This window comes from Saprolegnia diclina (genome assembly GCF_000281045.1).
Source record: "Saprolegnia diclina VS20 unplaced genomic scaffold supercont1.36, whole genome shotgun sequence".
In the NCBI taxonomy this organism is placed as follows: domain Eukaryota; phylum Oomycota; class Saprolegniomycetes; order Saprolegniales; family Saprolegniaceae; genus Saprolegnia; species Saprolegnia diclina.
This window is the reverse complement of record NW_008246103.1, coordinates 129346-141706: the sequence shown is the minus strand read 5'-3', so window position 1 is coordinate 141706 and position 12361 is coordinate 129346. Positions and strand designations below refer to the sequence as shown.

At 59.3% G+C, this 12361-nt stretch overlaps 7 protein-coding genes across 7 annotated transcripts; 3 read left to right on the top strand and 4 right to left on the bottom strand.

The window, feature by feature from the left end:
* The first annotated feature begins 53 nt into the window (after positions 1–53).
* SDRG_10551 (hypothetical protein) lies at positions 54–873 on the top strand. Its single transcript, XM_008616547.1, has one exon. The coding sequence runs from the start codon at positions 60–62 to the stop codon at positions 813–815; it is 756 nt and encodes a 251-aa protein (XP_008614769.1). The 5' UTR covers positions 54–59; the 3' UTR covers positions 816–873.
* Positions 851–1817, bottom strand: SDRG_10550 (hypothetical protein). The gene has a single exon (XM_008616546.1). It carries the CDS (start codon positions 1787–1789, stop codon positions 923–925), a length of 867 nt encoding a protein of 288 aa, XP_008614768.1. The 5' UTR covers positions 1790–1817; the 3' UTR covers positions 851–922.
* A 465-nt stretch (positions 1818–2282) lies between these two features.
* Positions 2283–3080, top strand: SDRG_10549 (hypothetical protein). The gene has a single exon (XM_008616545.1). The coding sequence runs from the start codon at positions 2302–2304 to the stop codon at positions 2953–2955; it is 654 nt and encodes a 217-aa protein (XP_008614767.1). The 5' UTR covers positions 2283–2301; the 3' UTR covers positions 2956–3080.
* A 394-nt stretch (positions 3081–3474) lies between these two features.
* On the bottom strand, positions 3475–5137 carry SDRG_10548 (hypothetical protein). Its single transcript, XM_008616544.1, has 2 exons — positions 4186–5137; positions 3475–4138 (listed from the first exon to the last, which is right to left on the bottom strand). The coding sequence occupies exons 1-2, from the start codon at positions 5122–5124 to the stop codon at positions 3500–3502; spliced, it is 1578 nt and encodes a 525-aa protein (XP_008614766.1). The 5' UTR covers positions 5125–5137; the 3' UTR covers positions 3475–3499.
* A 542-nt stretch (positions 5138–5679) lies between these two features.
* SDRG_10547 (hypothetical protein) lies at positions 5680–5991 on the top strand (the record flags this gene model as incomplete). The annotated part of the gene is made up of 1 exon (XM_008616543.1): positions 5680–5991. One exon carries the CDS (start codon positions 5680–5682, stop codon positions 5989–5991), a length of 312 nt encoding a protein of 103 aa, XP_008614765.1.
* A 43-nt stretch (positions 5992–6034) lies between these two features.
* SDRG_10546 (hypothetical protein) lies at positions 6035–8255 on the bottom strand. The gene is made up of 4 exons (XM_008616542.1): positions 7789–8255; positions 7018–7740; positions 6515–6974; positions 6035–6466 (listed from the first exon to the last, which is right to left on the bottom strand). The coding sequence occupies exons 1-4, from the start codon at positions 8206–8208 to the stop codon at positions 6072–6074; spliced, it is 1998 nt and encodes a 665-aa protein (XP_008614764.1). The 5' UTR covers positions 8209–8255; the 3' UTR covers positions 6035–6071.
* Positions 8256–9244: 989 nt separating this feature from the next.
* On the bottom strand, positions 9245–11658 carry SDRG_10545 (hypothetical protein). The gene has a single exon (XM_008616541.1). It carries the CDS (start codon positions 11544–11546, stop codon positions 9309–9311), a length of 2238 nt encoding a protein of 745 aa, XP_008614763.1. The 5' UTR covers positions 11547–11658; the 3' UTR covers positions 9245–9308.
* Between the last annotated feature and the right edge of the window lie 703 nt (positions 11659–12361).

Sequence of the window (12361 nt, the reverse complement as noted above, 5' to 3'; positions counted from 1 at the left end):
GAATTTTCTCGAAGCAAACGTGGCAAGCCGCAATGGCCCGTAATTTTAGATCTGACGCCATGGCCGACACAACGTACTACGACGTGCTCGAGGTGCCCGAGACCGCGACAGAGGCCGAGATCAAGCTCGCGTATCGCAAGCTCGCGATCAAGTGGCATCCGGATAAGAACAAGGAGCCTGGCGCCGAAGACCGCTTCAAGAAGATCGGCGAGGCGTACGCGATCCTGAGCGACGCGGCCAAGCGGCAAGAGTACGACCATGGCCGCAAGTACGGCCGCAGCGCCAGCTTTTGCTACCAAGATGCATCTGCGTTCCAGCCGTTCACGTTCTTTGACGCGCGCGACCTCTTCCAAGCCTTCTTTGGCGGCCGCGACCCGTTCATGATGGACCCGATGCCCCGCGCCCGAGCACGCTCGACGACGACGCAGCGCGATCCGTTTGGCTTTGGCGGTCTCGGGATGATGATGATGGACATGGACGACCTCATGATGGGCGGCTTTGGTGGCGGCAGCAGCAGCCTCCTCTCGATGAGCTCGGGGTTTGGCGGCGGTGGCTTCACGAGCAGCTCCAGCAGCACGTCCATGTTCCGCGACCATACGGGCCAGACCGTGACGAAGAAGACGACGTCGATCCAGCACCCCGACGGTCGTGTCGAGACCAAGGTTGAAGAGTTCGTCAACGGAAAGCTCACCAAGTCGTCGTCCAACAGCTCGACCACTGGAAGCAGTCGGCTCGTGGGTGCCGGTCGCATGCATCTCGAGGACCGCGTCCTGTCGTCGTCCTCGACCCGCCGCCGCACGAGCAACTACGCCTAGCGATGCCCATATATGTATACAATAAAATAACAACATTGACCCACGCACGTTGCAGTAGTAGTCGTAGTAGGTAGTAGTATTGGCACGTGTAATAGGATCCTATCGGCTTAGCAGTACGAAGCCGCGAGGCGCGCAAAGCCGCTCTCGAGGTGCAGGTACGACTCGAGCCACTCGTTCTTTGGGTTGAGCTGCTGGAGCTGCGCCACGTACGCCGAGCTGTCCTTCTTCAAGTGCTGCGCAACCACAACCAGGTTAACGTACGTATCTTCGAACGTCGGGTCCTTTGCCAGCGCCTCGTGCAGGAGGCGGTCCGCCTCCGGAAAGTTGAGCAGGCCCATGTACGCGACCGCCGCGCCGTTGAGGAGCTGTGCCGATGCGCCAAAACGGTCGCCGAGCTCCTGGAAGTGCAGCGCGGCCTCGTCGCAGACAGGCCCGCCCTTGGAAACCATGGTCCACGACTTGGCGAGCTGTGTCGTTGTCGCATCCTCGTCGATGCGCTTCATGTCTTGGATCTGCTTCTCAGCCAGGTCGATACGGTCCATCTTGAGGTAGAGCAGCACCGTGTACATAAGATGCTCGAGCGACCGGCCACGCGTGAGCGCCGAGAGTGCGTCCGAAAACTTGTGTTCTTGCATGAAGATAAGCCCCGCGACCAGCAGCAAGTGCGGGTTCTCGCCGTGGTGCGTGCTCAGCCACTCGCGCAGCGTAAGGAGCGTGATCTCGGCGTCACCGCCATTGAGGTACGTGGCGTAGAGCTTGATGGCACTGAGCGAGATCGGCGCGTCGGCCGGGATCGCTTGCAGCACGCCCTCGTAGTTCTTGAGCGCGAGCTGCGCACGGAAGACGTACACGTCGCGGTCCATCTTCTGGGCCTCGGGGATGTGGCTGAGCACCGTCGCTTCCTGGATCGCGTTGCGGAAGTTGCCGACCCAGAACTGGTTCTTCAGCGTAAAGAGCTCGTCCGGTTCGCTCATGGCCGCTGGATCGAAAATGGCGTCGGAGACACACTGCCGCAATGTCGTCAATTTATTTCATAACATTTAATTCTCCCTACAACAACCTAAATAAAGGAACTGCATTCCATTGTATTTTGCACCGCGCGTGGATTTAAATGCATCCAGATCCTTGCCCCCAATCAGATTATTGCTGAATCCACATGCAGTTGCCACGTCATGCCAGCGCGACGCTGAGGATCGCCACGTACACCTGCTCGCCGCCCGTTGTCGAGTGCATTCGATGATGGGTGCATGTGGCTTGCACCACCATATCTGTGCTACGGCAGCTGCGTAGACCGAGGTTGTATCGGGTCAATTGATTGCCGGCCCGCACCGCGACAGCATCAAAGTGATGATTTGGTCGCTTGCGATTGGCTGTCTTCCTATATGTTGTGGGAGGTATGTGTTTTAAGAGGTCTCTTCGCTCTGAGTATTAAAAGAAAGAGGAAATTGGTGATTGGTTTTTGTGCACCAGTTATTGAAAGCAGGCCATGTTGTCCCGAGCCCGTCTTCTTGCGACCCGCAGTGGCATGGCGGCTGCCCGCCGCTTCGCCGTCGCCCGTGGCTTCGCCGACGTCCGCAAGGGCGGCGAAGAAGAGAACTACGAGACCGGCGCCGGCGACATTGAGCAGCTCTTCCACACGGCCTTTGACACGTGGGAGGGCAACGACCTGCCCGAGATCCAGGAGCACTTTGAGAACCCGCTGTGGTGGAACACGGACTTTCCCGCCACCTTTGACGACGACATGAAGCACGAAGTCGAGATGCTCCAGGTGTTTGAGGACCTTGTGCCACTCATGGACCACTCGTGGGAGAGCGAGATCCACCCGGCGCTCGACGGCTCCAAGATTGCGATTCAGATGAACGTGACGCTCGAAGATTTCGACAACCTCCTCTTTTTGGACGACCAGACGACGTTCGACACCAAGGTCACGTTCGAGGTGCCGCTGAGCGCGCTGAGCCTCGACGAGAAGGCCATGGAGATCTTCCTGCAGCTCGCCGGCCCGCGCTACAACAAGGACAAGCGCCTCGTCAAGCTCGCCGAAGACCGGTACGACAAACGCATTTATAACCACAAGCGCCTCTGCGTCATCCTCCGCGACCTCGTCACGGCGGCCGTCGAGTTGAGCAAGAAGCAGCAGTAAGAAGTAGAAACAGCAGCCCGCTACACCAATAGATCGTTTCGCAGTGTATGCCTCCGATTGCACTTGACTCGCCCGTCTGCATGCCTCGGTATGTTCAAGCAGAGTGCGGCGCCAGGATCCTCAGGCTACATGGACTTCCTGGACTGAGGTGCCATAGCCTTCACGACGGATGACGCCGACGCGAATGAGCCCCAGCCCTCACCCACACACGTTGCCGATCGTGACCGAAGGCCCACGAAGGCCTCGCCATCGAATGGCGTCTTCCTTGTCCGACGCCATCAACAGCAGAACGCTATCACGTCCGCTCGCGCGTCCTTCGCCCACCAAAAGTAAACGAGCGCCATGTGAAAACACTGCTGGCAAGGCGCCAAGGTACACTGGCACGTACTGTAGGTGTGGCCAGAACACTAGTTCTTCCACCTCACAATCTGCTTGTTGGCGCAGTACGTCCTCTGTGTTTGGCTTCTTGTCGACGCAAGCACAGTCGACGCTCCATGTTGCATCGCATAACGCATGGGCTTCGGAGCATTTTCTTAAATGGCGATTATGGGCGGAGGTAGAAGAGCGCGCCACACGTCGTGTACGACTGCATGTCGATCTTCCGGTCGGGCGAGAGGCTACCGCCGGGCATCGCCAGCGGACCAATCTCGCCGCCCGAAATGACGCCCGCGAGCGGCGTGTCCGGAAACACGCTGGCAAAGGTATGGGCCTCGACGTCGTTCTCGCCGTAAAAGCCTTCACCACGGGCTGCGCACGGGTACGTGAGCCCGCCGAGGACCGTGGCACCGGACGCAGCAGCCTTGGCCAAGGCGAGCGCGTGCGCGAGGTCCGACTGGCCGGCGACAGCGTCCTGGACGCAAAAGACGCCAAACATACCTTCGCACCACGGCGCCGCGCCGCTCTCCGCGTCCGCTTGCGAAAACACAATGCCGTGCTGCTTGTCGTAAATGCACACGGTGCGGTCGAGGTGCACAGCGTGGGGCGCCGCGATGAAGGCGGCGATCTCGGCTTCGGTCTCTGCCTTGAAGAGGTACACATTTCCCGACGCTTCGGCCACACTATTGAGGAGTTGGATGGGCGCTACTGACATGGCGGGGGACGTCGGTGACGCGGCGACCGCGACCGACTCGAACGTATGGAGCACTTTGAAGTACGGATGCCGGCGCGTCTGCATGTGCTCGCACTAGGCACATGAGGATACAACACCGTGTTCATGGTCACCACACCTACCTGAAGGATGGGTGAAATGGTCTTGAAGCCAAGCGAGACGAACGGTGCACTCGCGACGCGGCCGTCAAAGGCCACGCAGAGGTGGGTCGGGTGTGAGATGCTAGGGCCCGCGGGCGAGATGCGCCGAACGGCTATGGGCACGCAGCGGTCCGTGAACGGAAGGATCGTCCCAACAATGTTGGCGCTCGTATGCACGGTGGCCATGAGTCGGACAAGGTGGTCGCACTGCGCGCCGTTGGTACTGTACACGAGGATCGAGTTGGTTGACGGCGAGAGCGCTGGCGTCAAGAGGCCATCTCGGATCTCGTGCTTCGTGGGCTCTAGCACCTGAAGCGTCGTATTGGGAAAGTACCCAACCGTGATGTTCACAGCCATGTCGTCGATGGCCGAGCTCTCGAGCTCCGAGAGGTCGTAGTGGCCGCCGGCGGCGGTGGAGGCCATGATGCCAAAGTCGCTGTACATACAAATGATCGTGCAGGCGCGAGGCAGTAGCTTGCGTTCTTGAATCACATGGAAAAGCTTGTTCCATCCCGTTGGGCGCCGCAACGCGTGGGGCAACCCCGAGACGGTAAGCATCGCGAGCTGCGGCGCATACTGCGAGGCAAAGCACGTGTCATCGGGCGCAAACTCGCTCAGAATGTCGTCCCAGCTCTCACCAGTGTACGTGGACGCGCGCCAGTGCAGGCCCACTTGCATCGGCGACGTCGGGAGCAAGATGGACGCATGCGCCTCGTGCCACGCGCGCGAGACGCGGCCGGCGCGGTACCCGTCGCGCCACGAGAGGTACTGGAAGATGAATGGGATGACCTCTTCCGGTACAGAGTACTGCGGCTTCTTGGCGGCCTCGTCCTTGGCCTTCTTCCCGCGCCCGCCCTTGAGCGCGCTTCCGGCTTGGTGCTTGGTCATCTTGAGTGATGTTGGACTTCGACTGAACGCCATCGACTAAACCGGCTGGTGGTGATTGCGCAGTTTGTCCCAATGTCCCAACCACCGCCGGGTGTAACCGATACTCGAGATTGTGTTCTTGATGGCAAAAACACTGGGCCAAGAAGCAGTCGAGCATGCTCGCGACTGGTTCTCTGTAGCATAGCATCCCGCACGTTTTCTGCAGCGAGGCTGAGCTCGAGATTGAGAACGCCACTGCTTGCCATTGCTGTGAGTGTTTCACCCGACCAACATATATATTTGGCCGCACCAACACATAGTATGCGTTGGTGATGGCGATGACGTGTACTATTCGCATGCAGGGTGGTTGGGACAGCCAGCTGTGCATGGTTTACGCGAATGCTCGGACGCTTCAAGCCACTCTTTGGCCCGAGGCCATCGGTAGCGTGCTGAGATAGGACCCGTGTGCCAAAAAGCTTAGTTGATCGCGTCAAGCGACTAATCGCGTCCAGTTTGTCCACACAGATGCCGCGATGGGACATTGGGACAAACCCACCGTGGGATTTAATCACAACCCTCGGCGAGAAAAGATCCCGCGACAACACCACGATGGAGATGGACGGGCCCAAGTTGATGCTCGGCCGGGCGCCCACGAACCCACGACGAGTCCTCACACAGGTGCTACGGGCGTACGAGGCCATCGGTCGCGACCTCCGCGAGGACGCCGAGGACCTCTCGTGGTCGGAGCTCGCGGCCCACCTCGTCGCCAAGATGGCGGTGATCGCGAGCGTCGAGCTCTTTCTACAGCGCACGCTGCCGCCGTTCGTGCTCGAGCTCAGCGAATGCAACGTGCTGCTTCTTCTCCTCGAGCTCGCGGCCGTGCTCTGGATCGATCACATGGCGAGCGCCGACCACCACTGACACCATCCACCACAGCCCTGCCCTGTCCTGCCACCCCACACCATGTAAGTTAATAAAGATTTCGCATTCCTCGCATTAGGCTAGGCAATCGTGGGTGGTCGCGCAAAGCTGCAAATGGCCTCGACAGCCGCGTGCATGCAGTAGACGTAGTACGACTCCTCGCCGTTGCGGTTCGGGTGGTCGCCGCTGCTCGTCTCGTGCATCTCGGCGAGCGCAAAGTGCTCCAATAAATACAAGTGCGCGTGCACATAAGGAATGTCCGCATGCAGCAGCACGTACGACAGCAGCGGGAAGAACGTGTCGACCGCGATCCGCGTCGTGCCAAACACCTTGGCAGCTTCTTCGTGCAAGACGACGACGCCGTGGATCATCTCTTCGAGGAGGTCGCAGGGCACGAGGCTGCCCATGGCGCTAAAGGCAAGCCGGGCCGCCGGAAACACCATCTTGGCATCGACCGCACCGTCGCGAATGCGTTCTATACACGAGGGTGAGTGGCGTTGCCTGAGAGTGACGAGCAACGTACGGGCGAGGTCGGGTGTGACGCCAAACTGCTCCATGCTCACGCCGGCGAGTCGCAGCGACGCTTGCTTCTTGCGCCAGAGCGCGTCCTTGCGCGCGCACTCTACCAGCGTCGGCGTGCTGTAGCAAAGCGTCACTAGCCGTGGGAAGAGCGCGCGCTGCATAAAGATGTAGAGGCTCTTGTTGACGTCGTCGAGGATGCCAAACTCGCGCCGGACGCGGAGTGTCACCGCTTCGATAAACTCGAGCACGTGGTCGGGCGTTGGATCGCGCAGCCACGCGTGGTGCAAGTCGACGTAGGGCACCTTCTTGGGGTGGGTGGAGTCGGACGTGCTGTCATCGAGGAGGTCTTCGCACGCGAGTCGTGCGCCGTCAAAGCACACACGGTCAATCATGTGGCAAATGCGGTTGTCGGCAGCGGCGAAAATAAGGTTCTCAAACTGCGCTTGGACGACCGACCACCACTACAGGTAACCGCGTGAGACGATCGCAAGAGGCGAGAGCTACCTCTTTTGTGTTCATGAGCTCGTAGTACTCGGCGTAGAATTCTTCGCCAGCGAGCACATCGTCCATGACGCTCTGCTGACGCGGCAATTCGGTCGGGCTAGCGTTGCTGCTGCTTTCGACCACCGAGAGGTTCGTCCCGTGGGGACTGCGCCCGAGGCCAGCCGATTGCTGCAGGAGCCGGTACCAGCTTGCGGCTTCGAGCAGCCGACGCATCTTGCCGTGGCGAATGTTGTGCGGGTACGCGTCGTCGACGTCGAGAGAGGGATGCCGGTACCGAACAGCGTGCGCAGATGCGTCCTTCTTGGCCTGCTCCCGCGCAAGGTCGAGGTGCTGAAGCCACTCGCGCTGTTGCGAAAGCAAATGGAGCTTTAGGTCGTGCTCGAGGTACATCTCGATGGACTCAAAGGTCGCCAGCTCCTTGGCCGTGAGCGCCATGTCGTGGACGTGGTAATGGCGCCGAAGCACCGTGTGCAGTAGCCGCTGCACGTGGCGCTTGTGGCGCGTGAGCTGGTTCAAGGTGCGGTGGTGCGACGACGTCGTGACGAGATCGCAGAGCCGGCGAAGACCGTCGAAGTGCTTCCACGGATCTGCTTGGGGTGCGCAGAGAAACGAAAACAGACTTGGCTGTGGCGGTGGCGGAGGCAGCGTCGAGAGCTCATAGGCTTCGTACGTGGCGTACTCTTGTGTGAGCTTGGAAGCGACGTCGTCCAGACACTGTTCAAGCTAGTCCATCATGAGCTTCCAAGTACGCATGGTGTGTCAAAAGCGTACCTTGGCGCGAAGGTCGTCAGCGGTCGCTTGCAGAGCGTCTGTCGTGAATGCAGACGACTTGGCCGCTGTCTTCGCAAGCGTCGGCGTGCTAAGGTCTTTGATCGTTGTCATGCGGCGATGCTTGGCATAAGTCGGTGGGGAAGACACGCGTCGCTCTTGGGGCGTCTCGGCCAATGCGACAGCGGAAAGCTCGCCCATTTCGTCCATCGATGTGTCCGAGTCTTCTTCCGGGCGCTCGAAGCCAGCGTCGTAGGTGGCAGCGAAGGCCGCCTTGGTGTCGGGCGAGAAGACCACGTCATAGGGCGACTCGAGGTCGACGTCCATGGCGCCGCCAGCGTAGAAGTTCTCCATGATCGGGTACTCTGTCCATCCGGGTGTGACCCACACGTCGGGCGCGCCTACATCCAGGGGCTCTTCCATCGCGCGACTGGCGCCGCTCCTCTCGTCGGTGAAAGCGTCAATGGCCGAAACAGAATATTTTAATCCGCCTTCGAATATTACTGCAAATTAATATTCCCATCACCCGAGAATTTTCCACGAAATTAATTTACGCACCAGCGGTTCATGCGACTGTCCCATACAAACACGCCAACAATGCTAAAAGAATCGATTTATATTATTATTTTAATATTGCCATTACTTACCCAACGATGACGGATGCAGTGGGTGTGACGATGAGCGAGCCGACTACATGTACAAGCAAGCTAGCCTTCGCCCTAGTATAGAACTACTAGTACAGCTAGTATAACGACCGTCGTACCATCGCCTTGGAGCTGCAGCTGGCAAACCAAGATCTCGCGCCTGTGACATCCCGCGCGACTGCATTCTCCGAACCAGGATCGGAGGTGGAAGTGGCGGCAAGCGGACGGTTCGGCTGTAGTTGCTCGGTCCGAGTCGTGGTCGGTCCGATGGGACTTGCGCCCATGAAAACGCGTCCGTCGACACATAAATTGCATCAGTAATGGTGGGTGCAGCTGACAAGGCAAGCGATGTGCTCGAGGTCGCCCCGCAGCCGTGTCGAGCTCCAGCCGTTGAGAGACTGGACAGCATCGATCCAAAGCCATCAAGTCGGAGATGGATACGTCTTTATGATCTCGAGCGGTGGCGAGCTACTCTCACATTGCGACGTCGTCTCCGCAGTGGTGGGCACTGGTTCACTGACAAACTGCTACTAAGAGTCGATGGTTTGGCAATGCCCCCGGTTGACCGCAACGAGGCGCTCGAACTGATTTAGGTTACTTGCACTTGAAGGCATCAAGGCGTGAAGCCACCACGAGCTTTAGAAATGCACGTGCGCGGAAGCCTCTCAAGATGCACCCATGACGACTGGATAGCGCGAGCGACTTGTCGGTTTCTTGCTCAGAGCATGTGGTGGTGGTTGCTTTGGCCGGCCGTCATCATGGACGACTCTATGACCCTTGACATGAAACCGTTCACGAAACCGGACATGAAACCGCCGCTAAGACCAGGTGTTGAAACAAAACAATAGACAAGGTTCTCTATGATGTGCAATGATCTGCTTAGAGCTCAAACTCTTCTTCGTGAATGTCAAAGCGGTGGGCGCCAAGTGCAACGGCCGCATCGTTGACTGCGCACTTGAGGCTCTCAGGGCCCGACACGATGACCCCCACGACCCCGTTCTCGGCACAGTCCTTCGCGACGGTGTTGGCCACAAGCGCGTGGACATCCGGGCGCGTGCCAACCGTGACACCCAGGTGCAACAAGAGGTCCCGGATCGTCGCGATGGTGGCTGGCAGCGCGTCATCGCTCGGGACGGGCGCAGTCGCGTTTTGGGTCGCGTCGCGGGCCTCGGCCCAGAGGAAGACGTACACGACGAGGATTGTGGCAGTGAAGACAGCGAGCTCAAACGCTCGTTGGAGCGGCCACAGGGCGTAGTGGTTGGCCCCCTGAATGGGTCCGTTGCCCCAGTGTGCAGCACCAAGTGCAAGAATCGCAACCGCAAAGAGCACGACATACAGGATTGCTCGGGTCGTGCGCGACTGAAGTGGCGCGCGGAATGGGCGACCGGTCATCGCTCCCTGCGGCTTGGCGACCGATGACGATGTCGTGAGGGGGGCATCCAGGGCTTTGTCGTCGGCAAGCGTCGAGAGAAAGAGGTGCGATGTGAAATGGGTCTGCTGCGGGTCGAGCTCGCGAAGCTTGGTGAGAACCGGCGCGAGGAGCTCAAACAAAGCAAGGTCGCGCGCAGAGAAGACGAGGGTGACACGTTGCGCCCAGGTACCAGTCGCATGTACGTTGTGCGCCATCTCTTCCAGCACGGCGAGAATTGGAGTGACGCCAATGCCACCGCCGACAAGAAGGGCCATGGGAAAGTCCCCGACGTGGTCCAGCGCCGCGCCGCAAAACCCGTCCACAAACACCACGGGGGCGTCGCCGCACTCGTTCGCATACGTGAGAAGCTTGGTCGACCAGTCGCCAACAGGCTTGACGAGCAGCGTCATTGTCGTGGCGCCAGAGGTCTTGGCCGACGACGCAACCGTGAGCGCGTGCCACTGGAGCTTGGAGATGGCCGGGACGTTGAGGTAGACAAAATGGCCGACCAAGTAGTCGCTTTGCACCGCGAGGACAACTTGTACAATGTTTCCGCCGATGACGCGCATGGTCGCGGGCACGGGCGACCGGGCGTTGTAGCTCGAGCACGCGCGGCCGATGAGAAAGACGAGGCCCGACGGGAGGATCCACCACAGGATCTGCGTCCAGTGGAGAATTGCAAAAAAGAGCGCAATGACAAAGAGCACCCAGTGCGAGATATAGAACCACTCGTACGCCTTTCGACGCACGATCGGGATCGACGTCGGGATCATGAGCAGCATCGCGACAATCGAGACGAGCCCGAAAAAGTTGAACCACGCAAAATACCCCGTCGTCTCGTTCGTAAAGTCGCACTCAATGCACGGCGATTGGTTGGCGATCCACGTGCCGTCGCGGACCCACTTGCCCCAGTAGCCGCCCGTGTGCAGAACGCCGGTCAAAACGGTCATGTAGCCCACCCAGCGGTGCAGCCTGGCGCCGTTGGCGTACGAAATGTTCATAAACTCCATCCACGCCGAGTTGCGCGAGACAGGGAGGAGCAGAAACGCCATGTTGTAGATGCAGAGGTACGCCGCACTGATGCCGACCATGTTCCAGTACTTGGTCGTGCTGATCTTGCCGGAGACCGCCGCCGCCTTGGCGAGGTCCACGCGCCGGTCCCACTCGTAGTAGAAGCAGAGAACGTTGCCGCCAATGACAAAGACGACACCAAAGAGCCACTCGCCAAGGCTATAGCGGGACACGCTACCAAAGAGCGACGGTTTGCGGCGCATCCATTGGGCGACGCGCCAAAACGCCGACGACGTGGCACGACGAGGGGCGAGCGCGGGGTGGCCGAGGGCTTCGATGAGGAGGAGGCCGACAAAGAAGGGCAAGATGCAAAACAGAAAGAGGAACGTCGGTCGCACAAACTCCGTGTGGCCCGAAATCGTAATGTTGCGCCCGATGCCCGTGTCGATGATCTTGGAGTGGTGGCCCGCGACGACGGAGCCGCCGTTGTTGGGGTAGCCGTTCCACCACTCGGTCATGGTGTTGATGAGCTGCAATTCGAAGAGCGGCGCCCACGTCGCAATGTTGCCAAAGATGTAGATGCCCAGGCAGAGAAGCACGAGGAGTCGCAGCAGTAGCGCAGTCGACGACGTCCGTGTCGGTGTTGGCGTCTCGTTGTCGAACTGCGGGGTTTTGACAACGGCAAAGTCGGCCATGGTTGTCGTCGGTGGCAGGGAAAATGGACAATGAGGTCAACCGCCACAGGGCAAAACGGTGCCGGCGCAATGTGCTAGTCAACAATTGCTTTCTTGACATGGTGGATTGCCTCGGTACGCGAAGCCGACCAGAAACGAACCTGGCAGGCCGTTCGAACACGCCACACCCAGCGCCACACCCTTGGGCAACGACGCCATTTACCAGCCGGTACGTATGTGATATGCAATAGTTGACTGCTTCAATTGATGGATCGATATGCTCTGCCCGTCGAGTGCTTTCCACATGTCCCGATACTAATATCGCAAAAGCCTCTGCGCCACACATTCCATGACGACGCAATTGTCAAATGGATCTTTGGACGATGGGGCCGTGTTTGCGCCTCCACCCGAATAAACTCATCGGAGCCGCTCATTTCGACCCATATTATGTGAGTTGCATACTAGTAGCGACAAAAAGCTGAGCAACCAAGTAGACCAGTGTCAACAGCAGTTGCTCGGTTCGTTACATGTGGCCCGTCGAAGCGAAGAGACGCGGCAGTGCATGCACATCGGGTACGTTCTTCCGACGTGTCTGTGCAGGTGAACTGCTGCTCTGCGGCATTGTGGACAGTTGCAGCCACCAACGCGAGAGCTTTCAACAGCCACTCGCCCCGCACCTTGAAACAGCGACAGTCCCAAGCGACTTTGTCTAGTGAACGATCATGAGGTTTTGTCACACGCGTTGCAGACCGTTCGACGTCCCAGCGAGTCGCGCGGAGGGTGAGTACATCGGGCCATCGGACACCGCTTTGTGGCCTGCACACCTTTGCCTCGCC

Coding starts and splice junctions, on each gene's coding strand:
- SDRG_10548 (XM_008616544.1), bottom strand. CDS start 5,124: ATGGCGTTCAGTCGAAGTCCAACATCACTCAAGATGACCAAGCACCAA. Junction 4,139..4,185: donor CCATTTCACCCATCCTTCAG/GTAGGTGTGGTG, acceptor TCATGTGCCTAG/TGCGAGCACATGCAGACGCG.
- SDRG_10545 (XM_008616541.1), bottom strand. CDS start 11,546: ATGGCCGACTTTGCCGTTGTCAAAACCCCGCAGTTCGACAACGAGACG.
- SDRG_10546 (XM_008616542.1), bottom strand. CDS start 8,208: ATGGAAGAGCCCCTGGATGTAGGCGCGCCCGACGTGTGGGTCACACCC. Junction 6,975..7,017: donor AGCTCATGAACACAAAAGAG/GTAGCTCTCGCC, acceptor GGTTACCTGTAG/TGGTGGTCGGTCGTCCAAGC. Junction 6,467..6,514: donor CGTCACACCCGACCTCGCCC/GTACGTTGCTCG, acceptor CCTCGTGTATAG/AACGCATTCGCGACGGTGCG.
- SDRG_10551 (XM_008616547.1), top strand. CDS start 60: ATGGCCGACACAACGTACTACGACGTGCTCGAGGTGCCCGAGACCGCG.
- SDRG_10549 (XM_008616545.1), top strand. CDS start 2,302: ATGTTGTCCCGAGCCCGTCTTCTTGCGACCCGCAGTGGCATGGCGGCT.
- SDRG_10550 (XM_008616546.1), bottom strand. CDS start 1,789: ATGAGCGAACCGGACGAGCTCTTTACGCTGAAGAACCAGTTCTGGGTC.